The 20,211-nt window shown below is 42.5% G+C and overlaps 1 protein-coding gene across 1 annotated transcript in view; it reads right to left on the minus strand.

Annotated features, from left to right (window-relative positions):
- Positions 1-20,211, minus strand: part of PCNX2 (pecanex 2) — a 215,149-nt gene that overhangs the window by 45,382 nt on the left and 149,556 nt on the right. The window contains exons 24-25 of the mRNA XM_054576753.1: positions 5,545-5,603; positions 1,128-1,343 (exon numbers count right to left, since the gene is read on the minus strand). Coding sequence (XP_054432728.1) covers positions 1,128-1,343; positions 5,545-5,603 — 275 coding nt within the window. The remainder of the gene's footprint in view (positions 1-1,127; positions 1,344-5,544; positions 5,604-20,211) is intronic.

A 20,211-nucleotide genomic window follows, 5' to 3' on the forward strand; every position in this document is an offset into this window, starting at 1 on the left:
CTAAATGGTCTCCTGTTTCTGCTTTAGTCCCCTTGGAGCACTTTCTCCACACAGCTACCAGAACAATCTCAGCTCAGTGCAAATCAGCTCAGTCGTTCCGCCTTCCAGAGCCCTGCGTGGCTGCCCATCATGCAGAGAATAGCACGCAGCTCCCTTACCCGGCCTGTGAGGCCCGGGACAGCCTCCTCCTCCTGCCTGTCTTGTGTTCTAGTCACACGGCCCCCGGGCGTGAGGACGCCCACAGAGCTCCCGACCTGTCCATTCAGCACTGCGGCCCCTGGCCTCCCTCCTGTCCTCGCTGGAGGCCCTCCCGTGCCGGCCAGCGCTCCGCATGGAGCAGCTGCTCACGCTCCCCCGCCCTCTGCAGCCATTCGGGTCACGGGGCCTTATCTCCTTCCTCCACAGCACTTTCCCATCCCATCATTAGTTTACCCACGGTTACTGGTGATCTTGCGCCCCTCCCCCTGAAGGCCACCACCATCAGGGTGAGACCCCTTCGGGTCACGTGTGCATTGTGTCCCCAGCATTAGCACTGCCGGGCCCAGGGAAGGTGCTGGAAAACCAGGCGGTGAGTGAAGGACTAACCAAAGAGCACAGGAGGGGCACGTGGGTGCGTCTGTGACGCTAATCCCTGCAACGCTCCAGCGCACGGCTTAATGGAAAACCGGGGCCAGGCTTTTCAAGATTCGGGTGGATGCAGCGGCCACAAAGCGCCGAGCATTCATGCGGGACCTGCATGCACACCATCTCATTTAAGTCCGACGACAACATTAGGAGGCAGCCGGCCTTACTATTATCATCACTTTACAGATGCAAGAAACGCTCCGAACGTGTGCTCCACGAGCTCCCATTGCTTCTGCACTTTTCCCAGAAGAATCAAACCGAAATTCCAACTTGTACTCCAAAGGTTTACACCAGACCACACACTTCACTGAGTTATCCCCTCAGATGACCATTCGTATCAAAATACAGGAGGAAGGCGGTTGGGGGACACTCCCTGACTCTCATTCTACAAGACAGGCGTGACATGTGACATCCTTCCTCTTCCGCGGTGACTCCTCATTAAAGCTTTGCATGATAATTAACTGAAGCGCTGGCTCCCACCGAGCCGAGAAAGAGAGTCTTACCTCGGAATTCCAGCCCTCGCAGTTGAAAGGTGACAAGACCATTTCCGATTTCCATCAGGTGAACGAAAGCGTTGAGGTAATCCGAGGCCAAAATGAAGCAGTCGCCGGTGCCGTAGTTACCCCACCGCCCAAGAACCAGGTCTCCACAGAGCGACTCCTGCAAGGACCTTGTCAAGTGCTCATAGAAGATGGAATTGAGGTTGTTGTCGTCATTGCCTACGGACAGAGCGAGAAACAGGCTGAGTGAACGCTTACTCCTACGTACTCAGACCTCGGAGACAGAGTCATCGTTTGATTAAGGTGACATCAGACTCCAGATATTTTGCTCACTTTAGTGGGTTTTGTGAGACCCTCCTATTTTTTCTCATTATACATTTTCTAGGTCATGTCATCTACACCAGTGGACTGAATTCGCGTCTGAGAGCAGAACACGAACACATTCCTACCTCCAGCTGAGACCGCGTGTCCGACCTGTATACACACGTGTCTACTCATCTTCTCCTGTCGTCTCTGACACACCTCACCTTCCATGTGCCCAAGTCGGGCCTCCTCCTGTCCCCTCTTCATCTCAGTGAACAGCACCAACACCCAGTCAGCCATAACCTAGGGACCTTCGTTCCCGCTGCCGCATACCCAGGCTTCTCAGTTTTACTTTCTTCTAATATTTTAGCATCCGTCTACCTTTTTCCATTTCCGTCACCTCTACCTTATTCCAAGACGCGTCATGTCTCAAGTGGACAACTGCAGCAGTCAGGTGGGTCACCTACGGGTCTCCACGGGGACCTTAGCTGATCGACTCTCCACACCAAAGGCAGAATCAGCATTTCAAGTTGCGCAGCGGGCTATGCTACCCAGGACTCCCCGACCCCATTACTTGGGGCCCTTAGTGGCTTCTCACTGCTGTTAATGTAGAGACAAGACCTCTTGCCATTACGTGTCATTGGGTTCCATGGAATTCATCACTCGCAGGAATAATCTAGGACACTTCTGAGCAAACGCGGGACACATGGCCACACAAGAGGCACTGTGCCGTTGGCCCCACCCTCCAGCCTCCGTCCTCACCTCACACGAACGCCCTCCTCACCCTCGGGGCTCAGCAACACCGAACCCCCTTCATTCGAGTGACTTACAGGTCCCTCCCACCTCCACCCCTGAGCCTTTGGAGACACGGATCCTTCTGCCTGGCTTGCTCTATCTTTCCTCTCTGCTATTAGCTCTACTAATTATTCTTCAGCCTCATCTCCATCACCACGGCAGGGAACCTTCTGACCACTGGGCTGGGCCAAATCCCCTCTTGCCGGCTCTCAGCACCGTGATCCTCTGCTTTGAAGCACTTGTCACGGTTGGAATTTGATACTTAGCTTTTGTGCGTATATGATTTTATGGTTATTTGATTAACAACTGATTTCTCCAATGCACCATAACATGAAGAAGATAAATCTATGTCTAGTTTGCTTATTTTCATAATATCTCCCAATACTGGCAGGATTCCTAACATGCAGCAAGGACTAACTAAATATCTGTTGAATAATAGATAACACCACAGACTGTAGTTTCTTTCAGAGAAATTTTGTTCTTAAGCACATACCTGTCAAGTAATTCCAGGATTTTTCTTTTTGTAATCAAACTCATTGAGTTATAATTTATGAATAGTAAATAGCTCTATCTATCTGCTACCATATAGATAATTATTGTTAGTGCTATATATCATATACAAATGTATATAATAAATGATTTTTATTAATAATATATAATAAATGTATATATAAATGATTATAATAAATGTAGAATATAAATGATTATCTTATATTTAGATGCTATTTACTGTTTTTAAATTATATGTGTATAAACATGTAAATTATGTGTATATATGTGTAAAAAACAATGCATACATAAAACTCAGATTTAGTGAGGAATAATTCATGCAGAGTAAAATTCACCCTTTCTAGTGTGCAATCCCATGAGTTTTAAAAAGTGCATATAGCCAGGTAACCACCCCTAGCGAAGCCATCTGCGATTCGCCAGGCTGCTGAAGACACAGCAGCAGGTCGCTGCATCTCGCGCTGAGCACTCACTAGTCCTCTGCACGTACTGCACAGGGTTCACCCGCTCGCCAGGTTAAGGGCACTTGGGTTGTTTCCAGTTCTGGCGATTATGAGCAAATCCACTAAAAGTGCTCATGACCAGAACTTTGTGTGAACATCGTTTTCCTTTCTCTTGAGTAAACCCTCGGGAGCAGGACTGTGGCTCTGATGTGGCTGCACCATTTCTGCCTCCCCCTCCACAGTGACCGGCACTCCCAGCTCTTTGGTCTCCTTGTCACGTTTAATTTTGCTCCCCCTCCACAGTGACTGAGAGCGCGGGCTGTTCAGCCTCCTTGCTCGTTTAATTTGAGCTGTTCTAATTGGGTGGACATGACACGGAGGGAAGACTGAAGGACAGACACAGCAAAGAATATAAAATGATAGAATGCCCTGCTTTGCAACGGAAGTCCGGGGGGGTATGTGTTTGGGGGGATGTGGAATTTGGGGGTCATGGTGTGTTTCCTTTATCTCCCCACTGGGCCCTGACTCCTTTGGCTCCTTCCGTTGCATGTTGAAGAGGAGGGGTTGGAACTTTTTGGAGAGGTCAATAAACGGGGCAGTCCTCCTGGTTTGGGTCCTGTGGGTGGAGGGAGCGCTGGGAGGGGCTGGGAGAAAAGTTTGCACTTAGAACTTTTATTTTAGGAGAATCTTTTCTTTGAGGAGTCAATTCTGGAAAGTCAGAGAGGCAGAATGTTGCTCAGAATGTTGTTCAGGCTCCGGTGCAGGCCATCTATTGAGGCGGGACCCGGACGCAGGAAGACCCGAGATAGATCATGGGTCTGAACCGCGTTCTCCTGCTCTGCTTGGGCATCGAAACATGATTAGGGAACATGAAGACTGGCCCCGGGTGCTCCTTCATAAAGTGCGCTGGGCTGATCGACCTCCAGGAAACTATCAGGTAATACTACCAAATTATGAGTAGCGTTCCTAGGCATTCATGACAGTCAGAGCTGAATTGAAATTAGTATATTTATAACTTAATTATGACTAATGGAAATAAATAAACTATTCTATGGGCTGAGTGAAGTCATGTAGTCTAATGAAGAATCAGTGTGCTTAATTTTCTATGCAGATAAAGCCTGCTTGACCTCTGTTATATTCATTTCCTAGGATAATTAAGCATGCATTCTGAGACGCTAATTAGAGATTACTTGCAGTCTCTGGCAGTTTTAAAGAAAGGGCCTGAATGAGAAAATTAACCTTTGCTTAATTGTTTAAACGGTTTGATGTTTAAATAAAACAAAACAATTTAATCCACCAAAAGGGGAGATCTTCGCAGAACACATTGACCGCACAGCTGCATAATTATATTAAAACAAGACAAAATGATGAATAATTAAAGGCACAGTGCACTTGTGACACTGTCCATATGTCTAATGTCCCTGCGCCTGCAATATGATCGAGTCCCACAGCTACGCTTTAGAGATATTTGTACCACTCCCACGTTGTACTGACAGAAAGTTCAACAACAACAAAAAAAGTGTCTCTCCAGGTATTTTCAAAGTTCATCTGGTGATTTCAAATTAATCGTGTCCATGCAATTCAGATACAGATGATGGGCACGATACGATTCGTCCTCAACAACATTTCTGGCACAGGGGAGAGTGAGGTGGATAGAAATGGAGGAGTTAAAATTTGCATTCTGATATGAGGAAAAAAAGAGGTAGAATGATTAAAAATTAGACAGATTATAGAAAGAAAAAAGTAAAATTTTTTTCTAGCGGGTAAATGCTTCCATAGTTTAATGCTAAATGAAATATCTGAAGACTTCTGGGTCCTAGATCTTGGACCGTGGAATGGCTTGCCTTTAAGGACAAGCCAGCATCCTATACGGCTGACGTATTTCTAAAGAAATTTTACTAAAAGACCAAGGTTCATAGTCTGTATTGGATGCCTATCACACAAAAACAAAGACGTCTTAATTAACAGAGGCATTCAGCGCTGAATCAGTTCTTGTTGTGTTTGTGCGTGCATGCATTTTTTTAAAATTTATTTTTATGGTATTTTTTCCATTGCCATTTATCCCCCTTATACCTTCTTCCACTTCCATCTACCCCCACACTGTAGTCCATGTCCATGAATCCTTTTTCCTTTTTGCTCGATGCCTGAATCGATTCTAAATAATGGACAAATTCATTTCTAAACCAAATCGGAAAGCACGCCCAGTCTACTTACACGGAGCTACCTTTACAGTGAGCCTATTTACCAAGACACGCATTGTCTCCACAATAACTTAGAGGAGTGAGTACTTAATTCCTTTTTTGGATTGAAGGAACCCATCTATGTGACAAAATAAATAATTTTAATAAAAGAGGAGAAAGATAACTTCTTACCTGGATCCTTTTCAATTTGGACCACCAGTCTGGTGTTGGAATTATCCATGCGTTTTGTACTAGAAGGGACCACAAAAGGGCGAAGAGTCATGATTAGATCCCCAGTGAGGGAGCAGGAACACAGCTCAGCGTGTGAGCAGGGAAGGCGGGGGCATGGAGCTCACATACAGCACATGAGGCCGACGGCTCCAGTTTGGCCACACCGCAAAGAGAGGATCTCGCGGTACAGAAGAGAGGGAAATGTATGAGAAACGCGCGGAGGGGAGAGATGACGCATTCTCAGGATTCAGGGGAATGGCCTTGGGCCTTATCCATGCGGAGCACCGGGTCCCAAGAACACAAGCCAGCACTGGAACTGCCAGGGGACTGTCCCTCGCTGTCAGAACAGGACAGCGTGCCCCTTTTCTTTTCAAACCGATTCTGGAAAATCAGGGCACGTGGTCCGCATCTCCATCCCTTGCTTGCAGGAGGTGGGGGTATTCTTACAGGCCTTTCTCAGGGAGAACCACAAAAATGGAAACAGCTCTCACCAACTTAGGAGAAGCAGCTTGTTGGTCGCCATGGTAACAAGGGGCCACCAGAGCCAGGTTGAAACCTGTTCAGTTGTGGCAGCTCACCTCAGTTCACAGCTTTTGTAAGCCGATCAATGCATGATAGCCCCTCGCTTCTCAAAGGCATCAGATAGCGGTGACCTGTCAATGACAGTCTCCCCAAGTCACTGCCTGTGCCAATGGTATCACTCCACTGGTGTCTTTAAAACTTCACCAGTCCTTGAATTCCATCTGTCCCCCGCCCCTGACAATTGCCCTGCCCAGAGAGCCTGCCTGACCGGAGCTGTCTTCTGAGTTCAGATGAGCGGTGGCTGGTCATCCTTTGAAGGATGACACGTGACACTGATGCTGACCATGTGAGGCTGATGATATTCGGCCAGTTATGATCTATAAAAACGGCAATTTCATAGCGTTAAACCTACGCCATCAGTAAAGGGCTTTAACTAGAAATAGGCCATGGAACAAGGGTTACATACAAAGTTTGAACATAAGGAAGGTCCTATAGTAATTGTGCAAAACCCGATCTTTACTATCCTGTCCCCGGCCGCTGCTGTCACTCAGCCCTTCGCTTACTCTGCTCCAGTCTCACTGGCTTCCATTTTCCCTGTGACTCTTGACACCCCTCCCCCATCCACCTCCTGACCAGTGTCCTACCCTCTGCTCCCTTCCCCTCCCAGCCCCGCCCAGCTTTCCCCCGGCAGGGGGGGCCCCTCTCGCCCTTCAGTGCAGCTCAAGCCTCCCTTCCCCAGGGACGCCGTCCCTGATGCCTGCTCCTGGGGACATCAGTGTGCCGTGTGCCTTTCCACACACCGTGCCTCTCGTCACCGCTAATATCGCTCACAATGATGACATTATCAGACGTCTAATTATGCCTATTTATTATTATGCCTATTAGTTAATTACATCTAATTATTAGTATATGTCTAATTATAATGAAGTGAGTAGCTCTTATTTGTGTTAGTAGTTTACATGTATTAACTCACTGTATCCTCACAGCTACCTTTCAAGTAGGTACTTCTCACAGAGAAGAGTCTGAGATGCAGCAAGATTGGGAGACGTGCCCACGGTCACGGAGCTAAGAGGGGGCAGAGCCAGGCTTTGAACCCAGGCAGGCAGACTCTGGAGCCTTTACTCCATTCCAGCCCACACCTTTCTTAGTGTGATTACTTGATTTTATCTGCCTCAGACTCTAAGTCGCATGAGGGCAAGCTTTTGGCTCACAGCTGGCGAACAGTAATCTCTCAGTATTTGCTGAATGGATAAATGAATATTCAAAGATCATCCCGCCCCTGAAGATGTTTTCTCTCATGATAACTGCTAAGAAGAAAGGAGAGTAGCCACTATTAGGTTACATTTAAACTTAATAATTGATGTATGATTTAACTAACGACAGATACTTTTTGATAACGGTACTTAAGAAGAAACCTCTGCATGCACACGCCTTTTGTGAGTTTGTCTCTCAGAAATCGGTACAGATTGTAAAGATACCTAGATGGGCCCTGGCCAGGTGGCTCAGTTGGTTGGGGCATCGTCCAGTGCACCAAAGGGTTGTGGGTTTGATCCCTTGTCAGGGCACATGCTTAGGTTGAGAGTTTGATCCCCGGTTGGGGTGCATATGAGAGGCAACCAATTGATGTTGGTTTCTTACATCGATGTTTTTTTCTCTCTCCCCCCCGCCTGCCTCTCTCTCTAAAATAAAAAAACTTATCCTTGGATGAGGATTTAAAAAATTGATACCTAGATGCAACTGTAATTTGAATAAATGGAAAAATTTGTCTTCAAAAAAAAATATTCTCTTTCCTTCGCATGTGCTAGGAATTTACTTGACATTCACTTGAGAAGCATCGCAGACCCTCCGACTGAGCTCCGTGGGGAAGGCTCTGATCGGGTTAGAGAGAGGGATCATCCGTGACAACCCAGGGGCTATCAACCCCGGCACGCGGTCCTACTACCGCTTCACTTGTCCTTCAAAATGCCCACAGATCAGCTTTGACAATAAAAGAGCCAGCGTGGCAGAGAATAAAGCAAACAACAAAATTCTTTCTAATGACGGCCCAAATCCCCTGTCGACATAGTTAGTCCCTAAGTGGAATTTTAATTTCACCTTAAGACCTAGGACAAATGGAATTTTCAGCAGCGGAATAAACAATTTTTAAAGTGGGACTGAGCCAAAAGAAAGTCATTTACCAAATTCCTTAGGGAATTCAAACACCTTCTAAAAGAATGTTAACTGGAAAGCTATCTTTTCCAAAGGCTATAAAATGCGAGTGCTACAGTCCGACGAGCAATAACTGAGCTAAGCTGCTTGTGCGCCCCGGGGCCTCCAGCCCTGAGCCACACGCGCTAAGAAAGTGAACTGTCAGCCATGCCGGGCGATTTGAGTTTTTCTCCAGTGCTTTTCTCCTGTAAATCTGGTGCTGACCACTCCAAGGCGCTCATTAGCTCAGTAATTGGATTCCTGCCTCAACTGTCCTATTGCATGAACATCAGTGCTGTGGCTCAGAGACGACGGGGCATTGGAGTGCTGGTCCGTGTTAGGTGCTCATCTGCGTGTCCCCTTCTGACCCCCTGCCTGGCAAAAGGATCCCTCCCTTCGGTTAGTACGAACGCAGATAGCAGAGCTAGTTCCCTCCCTACAAACTGCTGTCCTACCTCCTGATCTGTCTCCGCAAGTCAAGCACCTTCTCTCTTATATGGTTTCATGTGAGGAAATTACATAATGGAACAGGAAGTTATTTGACTATACTGCTTCAAATTCCCATTTGTCAGCATGCACAGACTGTTGATAGTACAAGTATTCCTATTTTTAAAACAATTTTTTAATCGATTTTTTTTTTTTTTTTTTTTTTTTAGAGAACGAGAAAGGGGAATGGGCCAGGGGAGAGAGAGAGAGAGAAACATCGATTTGTTGTTCCACTTATTTATGCACTCATTGGTTGATTCTGACTGGGGATCGAACCCACAGCCTTGGTGTATCAGGACGACACTCTAACCAACTGAGCCACCCGGCCAGGCAGAAGTACTCGTGTTTTTTGATGGGGAAGTGTGACAGGCTGGAGTGAGAGGTTGATGGGTTCACCTGGCCACCCCGAGATGGAGCTGTGGAAGGACTGTAGTCCCATTCCTGGGGCACTGAAAGCTGGACATTGAAGGGACCGTCCGAGCTCAAACAGAAAAATACTGTCACCATTTAAGTTGAATATATACACAAGGTTCGTTGGGTTTGTTCTCTATCTTCGATTTTTGCCCCCACTGACAGCCATGTTAGTTCTCCCAAGGCCAACGGTGCTCTTCTGGCTGCTGAGTCACCATGCCCTTCAGAACGACTTGGCGTAAGAGAACTTTCCTGAGAGTTCAGGGGCCTCCAGCCTTGTGAGCCTCTGGGAGGCCTGGTTGAGTTCTGGTTCCCTCGTGCCTTAGGGGGTAGCTGTTTGGAATCCCAAATTAAAGGTGGCACGTCTCTGTCAATGCGGCCGCCATTGATGGGCCAGGGCTTTGGGTTTCTTCAGATTTGGTCTTCAAGGCACAAAGCTCAGCTCAGTTCCTTCTTCCAGGCCAGCAGATGCTCTTCAGGCAAAAATGGATGTTCACTTTCTCCTGAACTTTGGATTGGATGGCTCAGTACCGTAAAGGTTTAAAGAAAGTTGTTGGATTTTTTTCTTTCTGTTTTATCCATTTGTCTTTAGTTGCCTCCGGTAGGAAAGGTTGGTCTTGCACGTCATTACAAGAAATTAAACTATTGTTCTTTGTCAGAATTATGAAAAAAGGAATTCTTTTTATTTGCCTAATATACAGAGCAGGGCAAAAGTAGGTTTACAGTTGTGAGTACACAAATCAAGAGTATGTTCTTGTATTATTATTTAATAATTATTGTATTATTTTTCAGACAAATAACTGTAAACCTATTTTTGCCCCTCCTGTATATTCAGTGTGTCTTAATATTCCACGAGCACTAGAAAAGGCATATTCCATTGTCTGTATGTATATTTGCAGATGTGTGTGCATTCTGTAATACATATCAGAGCTGCATGAGTTAAGTTATTTAGTCTTCTATATCTTTCTGTAATTTTTTGTCACTTGGTCGGTCATAAACTGTGAAGATTTACATTTCCTACCACTACTGTGTTTCTACTTCTTATCCAAGTTCCTCTTAATTTTTTAACGAATTTTCCTGCATTAATAGAGAACATTTATAGGTTATGTCATCATTGTGAATTCTAGTCTTTCCTGTGACAAATGTTCTTGATCCTAATGATTTTTACCCCAATTCATCTGTGTTTAATGTTAAACCACAACCTCGGCTTTAATTTGTTTGTCTTTGCATAATATTTTCACCCATTCTTTTATTTTCAGCTTTTCTAGGTCAACATATTTTAGTTGATCTTAGCATTTGGTGTCCAAACGGATGTATTTGATCATATTCTGTCATCAGTTTATGTTATTATCTGGTTCTATTTTTTTCTTTGAATCCTGAACACATTGCACTGTGGTCTAATTATACAATCATAAAGAAAATATTATAAAGACATAAATCATAAGACAATATCACAAACATATTCGTTCCAATAAATTTAAAAACAATAAAATAGTTAATTTCCTATAAAAGCATAACATATTAAAGCTAACTCATGAAGAAAGAGAAGAGAGGAATATACCTATAACTAATAAACACATGGAATCAGTAGTTAAATAACTACCCACACATAAGAAAATACAAACTCTAACAAGAGTGATTTACAAAAAAAAAAGAAGAAAAAACTGAAGGGAAATAAAGAGGAAGAGAGATAGAATGAAGAAGGGGGAAGAAAGAGACAATACGTATAATCACATTGGGAGGTAGGAGCACACCACATACAGCACTCCACTGATGTACACAGAAGTCTTCTGAAACTTCACTGTTGTGTGTTGTTTCAGACAACTTCTATTCTTCTGACTTCTGTTGTGGAAATGTGGGTTTGTTTTAATTTATTACAGTCTTGCCTTGTTAGGTTCCCAGACCTAAAGATTCGTGTCTTCCATCAACTTTTAAAAATTCCTATTATTTTCTCTTGAAATTACACTTCACCCAATTTGCTCTACGCTTTCTTCCAGGAACTCCTTCTAGATATCTAAGTTGGCATCTTTCATTCTATTTTCCAAGTCTTTTCACCCTCCTGAAATAGTTTCCATATCTTGGTTTTCCTCTGTTGCATTCTGGCCAATTTTCTTAGATTGCTTTCTAGTTAAGTTGTGTTTAATTGCTTATTTAACTTTTGTGTTATACATCTAGTGACTATATAAATTTATTATTATAAGCTATTTACCATTTTTTTCATAGCATCTTGACCTTATGATTTTATTTCTTTTTATATGACTCTTCATTCTAAATATATCCAATTTATTTGTCTAATTATCTGGAGCTTTGGAGGGTCTACATCTTTTGGTTATTTTGTTTGCTGACCCATTTTTTCGATGAATGTTTTTCTCGGTGTTTAGTAGTATCAGATTGAGCGCTCATTCCAGTGGGTGCTTAACTGTGGGGTCGTTGAAGGTCTGTACCTTGAGAACAATCTTACATTTGCTTCTGTCAGTTACTCTAGGGGTTTTAGAGACTAGTGCTGCTTTTATGCTGCTTTTTCCACTGGAGGATTTCCAGACGTGGGTAGTGTCATTTTGATCCACACGTGACACATTCACAGTGGAGACTTTGATAAGTCATGTAAATGTAATGTAATGTTCAGAGCAATCACTAATTGATATGCTCAAAACATGTTATTTTTGCCCTGGCTGGCATGGCTCAATGGATTGAGTGCCTGTGAACCAAAGGGTCGCTGGTTTGATTAGCAGTCAGGGCACGTGCCTGGGTTGCAGGCCAGGTCCCCAGTTGGGGGTGTGCAAGAGGCAACCAACCACACATTGACATTTCTCTCCCTCTCTTTCTCCCTCCCTTCCTCTCTCAAAAAATAAATAAATAAAATCTGTTTTGAAAAAAACATGTTATTTTATAAATAAAGTGGAATTCTAAAAAATGTTTAAAAACACACAAAGATGGCAGGTAAAAAAACAAATGAAAGTAACAAACAGAGCAAATAAAAAAAATTGATGACAGATCTCAGCACTAATATACCAATAACTGTATCAAATGTAAATAATCTAAATATACCAAGACAAAGATTGGCAAAGTGTATTAAAAAACATGACCTAGCTATATGCTGTCTGTAAGAAATACACTTCAGATACAGTGATATAGGTCAGTTTAAAGTAAAAAAATGGGAGGAGATGAGTTTTGAAAACAGTTAACAAAAAGTATAAATTGTTACATTAATATCAGATAAAGTAGGCTGGGTAGCAAAGAAATTTACCAAAGACAGAGGCAAATGATAAAAGAATTACTCTATTAAAAAAAACATTAATCCTAAATATGTATGCAGCAGACAATGAAGTTGCAAAATATGTAAACCAAAAACTGATAGAATGGAAAAAAGTAGACAAATCCACAATTATAGTTGGAGACTTCAACATCCATCTCTAAACAACTGATAAAAAGACTAGACAGAAAATCAACAAGGATATAGAAGAACTCACCAATGCTATCAACCAACAACACCTAACCAACATTAATTGAGCACTTAATGAGAGTAGACTACAAATTCTTTTCAAGTGCCCAAGATAGACCACATTCTGGAACATATAACAGTCCCAACAAATTTAAGAGAATCAAAATAATAAGCGTGTTCTTTAAACATAATGGACTCAGACTAGAAATCCACAACTAAAAGGTAACAGGATATTATCCAAACATTTGGAAACTAAGCAAGACAATTCTAAACAATCCATGGGTCAAAGATAAAGTTTCAATGGAAATAAAAATACATTGAACTAAAAGAAAATAAAAATACAACATATCACACACAGCAGTACTCAGCTAAAGAGTACTAAACGGAAAATTACTATATATCACTAAATATATACATAACAAAGAAAAATGTCTCAAATTAACAATCTGGTTTCTTTAACTTGAAATGATGTTTTCAAGTCCATCTATGGTATAGTGTATATATGCAAGTAGTTTATTGCTCTTCATGGCTGAATAATATTCCATTGTGTGATATAGGGCATTTTCTTCACCCATTGTTCAGTTGATGGTATTTGTGTTGTTTTCACTTTTTGGCTACTACGAATAATGCTGATATAAACATTTATGTACAAGTTTTTGTTTGAAAATCTATTTGCTATTTTTTGAGCATATACCCCAGAGTGAAATCACCTTTTCATTTTCCTGATTGTATCCTTTGATGTACATTTGTGATCTGGATAAAGTCCAATTTATCTAATTTTTCTCTTGTTTGTTGTGCCTTTGATGTCTCATCTAAGAATTCATTGCAAATCCGAAGTCAAGAAAATTTACTCCTATATTTTCTTCTAAAAATTTCATAATTTTAGCTTTTATACTTAAGTCTTTGACTCATTTTGAGTTCATTTTTTTATATGGTTTGACATAAGGGTTCAACTTCACTCTTTTACATGTGGATATGCAATTGTCCCAGTATCATTTGTTGAATAGACTGAATGTTCTTGGTACTTTTGTGGAAAGTTAACCAACCATAGATACTTGGTTTTATTTGTGGACTCTCAATCCGAATCTAACAATCTATATGTCTATTCTTGCACCCGTACCACACAGCTTTGTAGTCAACACTGAAACCTTATGGTAACTGTTAAAATTGAGAAGTGTGAATCCTCCAACTTTATTGTTTTTAAAGACTGTTTTGGCTATGCAGGGTCCCTTGAAGTTCCCTAAGAAGTATGATGAACTTGTCTTTGTATCTAGAAAGGCAATTGTAATTATGACAGCAATTAACTGAATCTCTGCATCAGTTTTGAATGTATTCAAAATACATTCAAATTCATGGTCATGAGATGCCTTTCCATTTATTTATATCTTCTTTAATTTCTTTCAGCAACATGTGCGATTTTCAGTATTCATATCTTCCACTTTATTCCTGATTAAATTTATTCTGAAGTATTTTATTCCTTGTATACTATTAAAAATTGAATTGTTTCCTTAATTTCATCTTCAGCTTGTTCATTGCTGGCATATGGGAATATAACTGATTTTGGATGTTTAACTTCTTTCTTCCAAATTTGCTGAATTTAATTTTTAGTTCCAATAATTTTTGGTGAATTCTTTAGGATTTCCTATTCATAAGATGATGTCATGTATGAGTATAGTTTTACTTTTTCTTTCCAACTTGGATGTCTTTTATTTTCTTGCCTAATTGCCCTTGCTCGAACTTCTAGTACAATGTTGATTAGCAGTTGTGAGAGTAGACATTCTTATCTTGTTATTTATCACAGTGAAGAAGTTTTTAGTCTTTCACCATTAAGAATGATGTTAGCTGTGAATTTTGCATAGATGCCCTTGATCAGATTGAGGACATTCCCTTTTATTCTTAGTTTCTTGAGTGTTTTTAACAGGAAAGAGTGTTGTATTTTGCGAGATGATTTTTTTGCATCGAGATGCTCATGTGTTTTTTCTCTTCAATTAATATAGTATATTGCATTGAGTAATTTTTATATATTGAACCACTCCTGAGTTCCTGGGATAAATTTCACCTTGTCATGGTATATAATACTTTCAAAAGGTTGCTGAATTTGGTATCTTAGTATTGTTTCAGGATTTTTGCATCTATATTCATAAGGGATATTGATCTGTTTTTCTTTCCTTGTGATAACTATCTGACTTAACGAAGTCATCACCAGCATAATACTGGCCCCACAGAATGAGTTAAAAATCCATCCCTTCCTCTACTGTTTTTGGGGAGATTTGAGAAAAACTGGTGTTAATTCTTCTTTAAATATTTTCTAGAATTCACCAGTGAAGCCAGTGAATCATCTGAACTTTTTTTTTTTGTTTTTGGTAGTTTTTTTATTGCCAAATCATTTTCTTTACTTACTATAGGTCTATTTAGATTCTCTACTTCTTCTTAAGTCAGTTTTGGTAGTTTGTGTATTTTTCCAGTTTCTCAAATTCATCTAGGTTATTTAATTTGTTGACATATATGGTTTAGAGAATTTTCTTATGATAATTTTAATTATGCAAGGTTGGTAGTATATGAGTGTTCTCTCTTTTTTTAATTGGCCATTGTAAGAAGGTTTGTCAATTTTATCGATCTTTTCAAAGAACAAACTTTTGGTGTCATGTGTTTTCTTTATTGCTTTTCTATTCTCAATTTCATTTATCTCCATTCTAATCTTTATTAGTTTCTTCTGTCTACTTGATTTGAGTTTAATTAGATTTTTTCTAGTTCCTTAAGACGGAAGATTAGGTTACTGACTTCAGATTTTTCTTACTTTTATTTTATTTTTATTTTTTCATCTATTGACTTTAGAGGGGGGTTGGAGAAAGAGAGAGAGAGATTTGTTGTTTCACTTACTGATGCATTCGTTGGTTGATTCTTGCATGTGCCCTCACTGGGGAGTGGACCCACAACTTAGGCTACTGGGATGACACTCTAATCAACTGACCTACCCGGCCAGGGCCAAGATTTTTCTTATTTTTAATGTAAGCATTTACAGCTATGAATTTCCCTTTGGGCACTCATTTTGCCACATCACATTATATTCTTAAGTACTAGTTTTGTTCATTACTAGTATATAAAGTATGTAAAGGACTGTCCAAACTCAATAGTAAAAAAACAAAGAATTCAATTAGAAAATGAGCAAAAGGCAAGAATAAACATTTCCTGAAGACATCCCAAAGGCAAATAAACTCAGGAAATGATGTTCAACATCATAAGCCATTAGGGAAATGAAAATTAAAACCACAATGAGATGCCACTACACACCTATCATTATGGCGTAAAAAGAAAAAAGAAGGAAAAGTGAAAACACCACTATTCTGTCAAGGATATAAAGAAATTAGATTTTTCTTTTTTGAACTGCTGGTGGGAATGTAAAATGGTATAGCTCCTCTAAAAAAAACTGCTTGGCAGTTACTTTAATAAACCTACCATAGGACCCAGAAATTGCAATCCTGGGTCCTTATCCCAGAGAAGTAAAAATTTATGTTCACACAAAAATCTGTAGGTGAATGTCCACAGCAGTTGCATTCATAATACTCAAAACTGGCAATAACCCAGATGTCCTTCAAGGGGTGAGGCCTTAAACAGACTCAATCCAAAGGGTGAGCCAACCCAAGGCAGTCAGCTACTGTATGCTTCCTTTTCTGTAACATTCTTGAAACGGCAACATTATGGGGACAGAGAACAGCTTACTGGTGAGCAGGAGTTCGGCGGGGGCGGGGCCGGGAAGCATGAGGGTGCTTATAAAAGGGCGGCAGGAGAGGTGTCTGGGGCAATGGAAATCTTGGCCCTGCTTGTGACAGTTTTGCAAGAATATAACACCTGTTACATGCAGAAAGGATACATGGCAGGGGCAGGGGGCAGTCCCTTTGTATAATTTCTCTCAACTGCATGTGTATATATTAGTTAAAAATAATTCATTTAAAAAAATCTCCATAGCTAATAGCAGGTCTGAATTTAGTGACTGTAATGCATTCATGGGTGATTCTCATCTTTGATCCTGACTTGCTTACATCTCAAACTGGCATTGCTTCTCCTATTTCAGCCAAAAAAAAAAAAAAAATCTAAGATGATCCAACATTTCAAATACAGAATATGAAGCCCAAGTATTCCTTCACTGGAAAGTCATAAATATTTAGGGGGTAAAAAGTGTGTCTTCTCTTTCTGCATATGCAACTAATAAAAATAGTAATAAAAAAAATTCAAGTTGCATACAGTTGGACAAAGAGTCAGCTAAATGGAGAATTGCATACATGGAGATTCAGAGAATTATAACTGGTTCATAAGGATTAAATTAACAGAGTTCGGCTGCTTTTCCCCCCATGTTTAACATGCCTGATTTAAGGGTTTGACTTCACGGTGCTACATCATTCTGGTAAAAAGAGATCCAATATCATTATCTGACAGAGTTTTATTTAGCACGTGGGGGAAATTTCTTCTGGTGATGAAGATTTTTTTTTATTAGTTACCAGTGGTAGGCACAGAATTTGGATCAAGATGGTCCCCATACACAGCAAAAGAAACGCCGGCCCCTGACGGTGGAAAGGCAGCTGCCTGTGCAGGGACGCAGTGACGCACTCAGCCCTGTTGAGTTAACTGGGGTCCTTCCGTTGTCACGGCCCCTTGTCTCAGGAGAGACAGCAACTCGAGAAGACCAAGTCTCCAAACAGGAAGCCATTCACACGCGGCGCCGTTTTACCATCAAGGGGTGTGGTGTTTAATAAAACCACACCAGCAACATTTCCGCTGAGATGGGCTTCACCGTTCCTCTGTTTTATTCATTGCCAAAGCATAACACTGTGCTTTGCTTGCATTTGATCTTAAAATCTGTTACACATCAAGTGCAACTAAAATGATGCTCCCAAACCTACAACCATCTTGAGGCACCTTGTCAATCAAATCGGTTACACTGACTAGAATTATTAATGAGGAAATGTCTTATGTGCAAGCGTGGCATTTCCCGTTTGCATTTTTGAGGATGGCGTACCCTAGGCAAAATAATCGGCCTGGAAACACTATACTAAGAGTAAGGCGGGGGGCCTACAACCTTGTCAACAACGCTGATTTCTGTTTCTAACTTAGTTTATAATTTATTACATTATTTGAGGGATATACAGGAGAGAATCACTTAATTCTTCTCTTTCCCAGTTTTCTGAGTGTATAAAACGGCAACTAAACATAGAACAGGACTTTTGGTAGGAAATTAAAATACAGAGTCGTGTCTACGACTGCCCTACAGCAGAATGAAACACGGACTCGCTTTAGCGTGTGGCAGGGCAGTCACTCAAGGGAAGCACAAAGGCCACTGGGTGAACAGAAACTAGCTCTGGTATCACTGCATCAGTCCATCTGGGTAGAGATATTTTTTAATGCGGAAAAAGGAACAAGTGTGATTTGTTTTGTTTTTTTAATCTGGCAATAATTTTCAAAATGATTGTTTGAATTCTAGACTAGCTTGTGTCAAATCCTGGCTCTGGGAGCACAGGGCCACCAGCCAACAGAAGCCCGGTTCACAAGTGTCCTCAGGTTGCCCCAGCTTGTCCCCAAGCCAGTCCTTTGACAGCGGTGAGAAACCTACAGGTTCCCACGTGGCTCTCCTTTATCCCTGATAACTTGGACTAGAATGCCGGGATTCTATCATTTTGGATTGCTCTTAAAATCAGGCTTTTAAAAAACTTTATTTTCTACCCAATTTTCTTTAAAATTCACTAAGAACTTTCCCGCCTTCCTTTCTCCCAAAGCTCAAAGTACACCTCTCTCCAAAGCCTTCCTTATCTCTAGGGGAAAAAGTTCCAACTTTACAACCTTCAAAAACAATTTTTAAACTGTGACATAGTAAGACATAGAAAAATAGAAAAGAAATCTAATACACTATATTGTCCTTATTTTTATCAGGTAATATATTTTTTCCTAATTCTCCTGTATGTGACTGTTATTCTATTACTGGTCATTTTTATTTAAAAACTGTTGAAGGGGAGCCTCAGTCTACTTAACTGTGTTTACAGAAAGACAGACAGCAATCCAGACACGAAAGGGCAAAATGCGCCCAGGGTGACGAGTTAAAAGAAGAGGGCTCTTCTTCTTCCTACTCGCACGTGATATATTACTTTCATTGATCAGTCAAGACCACTGCGGACCACAAAGCGGCAACTACATGGGAAGCCCGGGCCAAGACTTGGCTTCCATTAAGTCAAATTAAAGTCAGTCGTGGGAAGACGCTCTGGGAGACAAGACAAGGGAAGCCCCACCTGGTATCTGGGAGGCTAAGGAATGATTTTAACCAAGAGCTTCAAACGCAGAAGTCCCCGGACCCAAACCAGCCTCCCCCGAGCCAACTCTGGCAGTGACAGGGAGAATGTGGCCAGAACATGCACACTGCATGTGGCCCATCGCAGGGAAGAACTTTAAAGTGCGCCCCGTGTGACCAGCAAATCCCCTGCGCCATGTACATTCAGGCCACATGGTACAAGGGTTTGAGACAATATGGGTGTAACAGCTGAATGTTTCCTGCCTTCCTGTGTTTTGAAAAAGTCAATCCCATCTCCAACACTTCCCTAAAAGCTGGAAAAGCGAAGACCCCCCACTCGCCCCTCCTGGACTCACACGCGCCCCACACCATCCGTCGGCCTGACGCAGTCAGGAAGCCGCGCTCCAGGGTGACCTTGGCGGGCAGAGTCAGCAGCCCCGACAGCCGGGAAGCAGGTGGGCAGGCTGGGCTCCTTCCTGCAGGTGCACGGTCAGCTCCACTGCTCGGCACTTTCCAATTCTCCAACGGCCAGGCGCCATGCAACAGGCCCAGAGTGAAATTATGCACCGTGGTCTCATGAATAATAAGCTCAAACCAGCGCTATTTGAAAAACCCAAGGCCTTGGCGTTCTTCCAAAGCGTCAGCCTTCCGGAATACATTTGCATAATCGCTCATCCCCACACCTGAAGTGTCAAGTCTTACCCCTGGGGACGCGCGCCTGTGAGAGCTTTCTCATCTGTCGGCAAGGCAGCGGGATGGGGTCAAGTTGGCCCTTTCATTTCTCAGACGGAAGAGCGCCTGCTGCAGCCTGGAATTCCAGGTGAAGGAGCCCAGGGCGCAGAGGGACGCGGGACACACGGCCCGCGAGCAGGGCAGGCTCAAACCCCAGGTCTGCCTCTCGGCCCCACCGGGCGCAGACAGTAGGGGGCAGACGCCGAGCACCTTCTCTGGTCTTCTAGGCTGTTTACACCCGCTGGTGACACGGCGATAAAGGTCTCACGTTGGTGCTGTCAAAAAGGCGGGGGTGGGGGTGGGGAGGGCCCTTCAGTAAAGCCCTCATCCGCTTTTCTGGAGTCTTTGATTCTCAGTGACTGAGGGGCTCAGCAAAACGCAGCACACAGTGGCTCCCAACTGAACAGTCCCCCGGGGCCAGCTGGACTCAAGGGCCGGGATGGTGTCACCGGGACCCATTCTCCAGGTCCCTCGGCCCCGCCTTCCTCTGCGTGCGGCGTTCCCGGCCAGTCCTCCCCGTGCTGCGACGGGAAGGCTGAAGCAGCACGAGGCGGGCGGCCCCTGCCACCAGGTC

The sequence above is a fragment of the Pteronotus mesoamericanus genome, unplaced genomic scaffold, assembly GCF_021234165.1.
Source record: "Pteronotus mesoamericanus isolate MK-2021 breed Mesoamerican mustached bat unplaced genomic scaffold, CSHL_Meso_final contig_347, whole genome shotgun sequence".
NCBI classification, from domain to species: domain Eukaryota; kingdom Metazoa; phylum Chordata; class Mammalia; order Chiroptera; family Mormoopidae; genus Pteronotus; species Pteronotus mesoamericanus.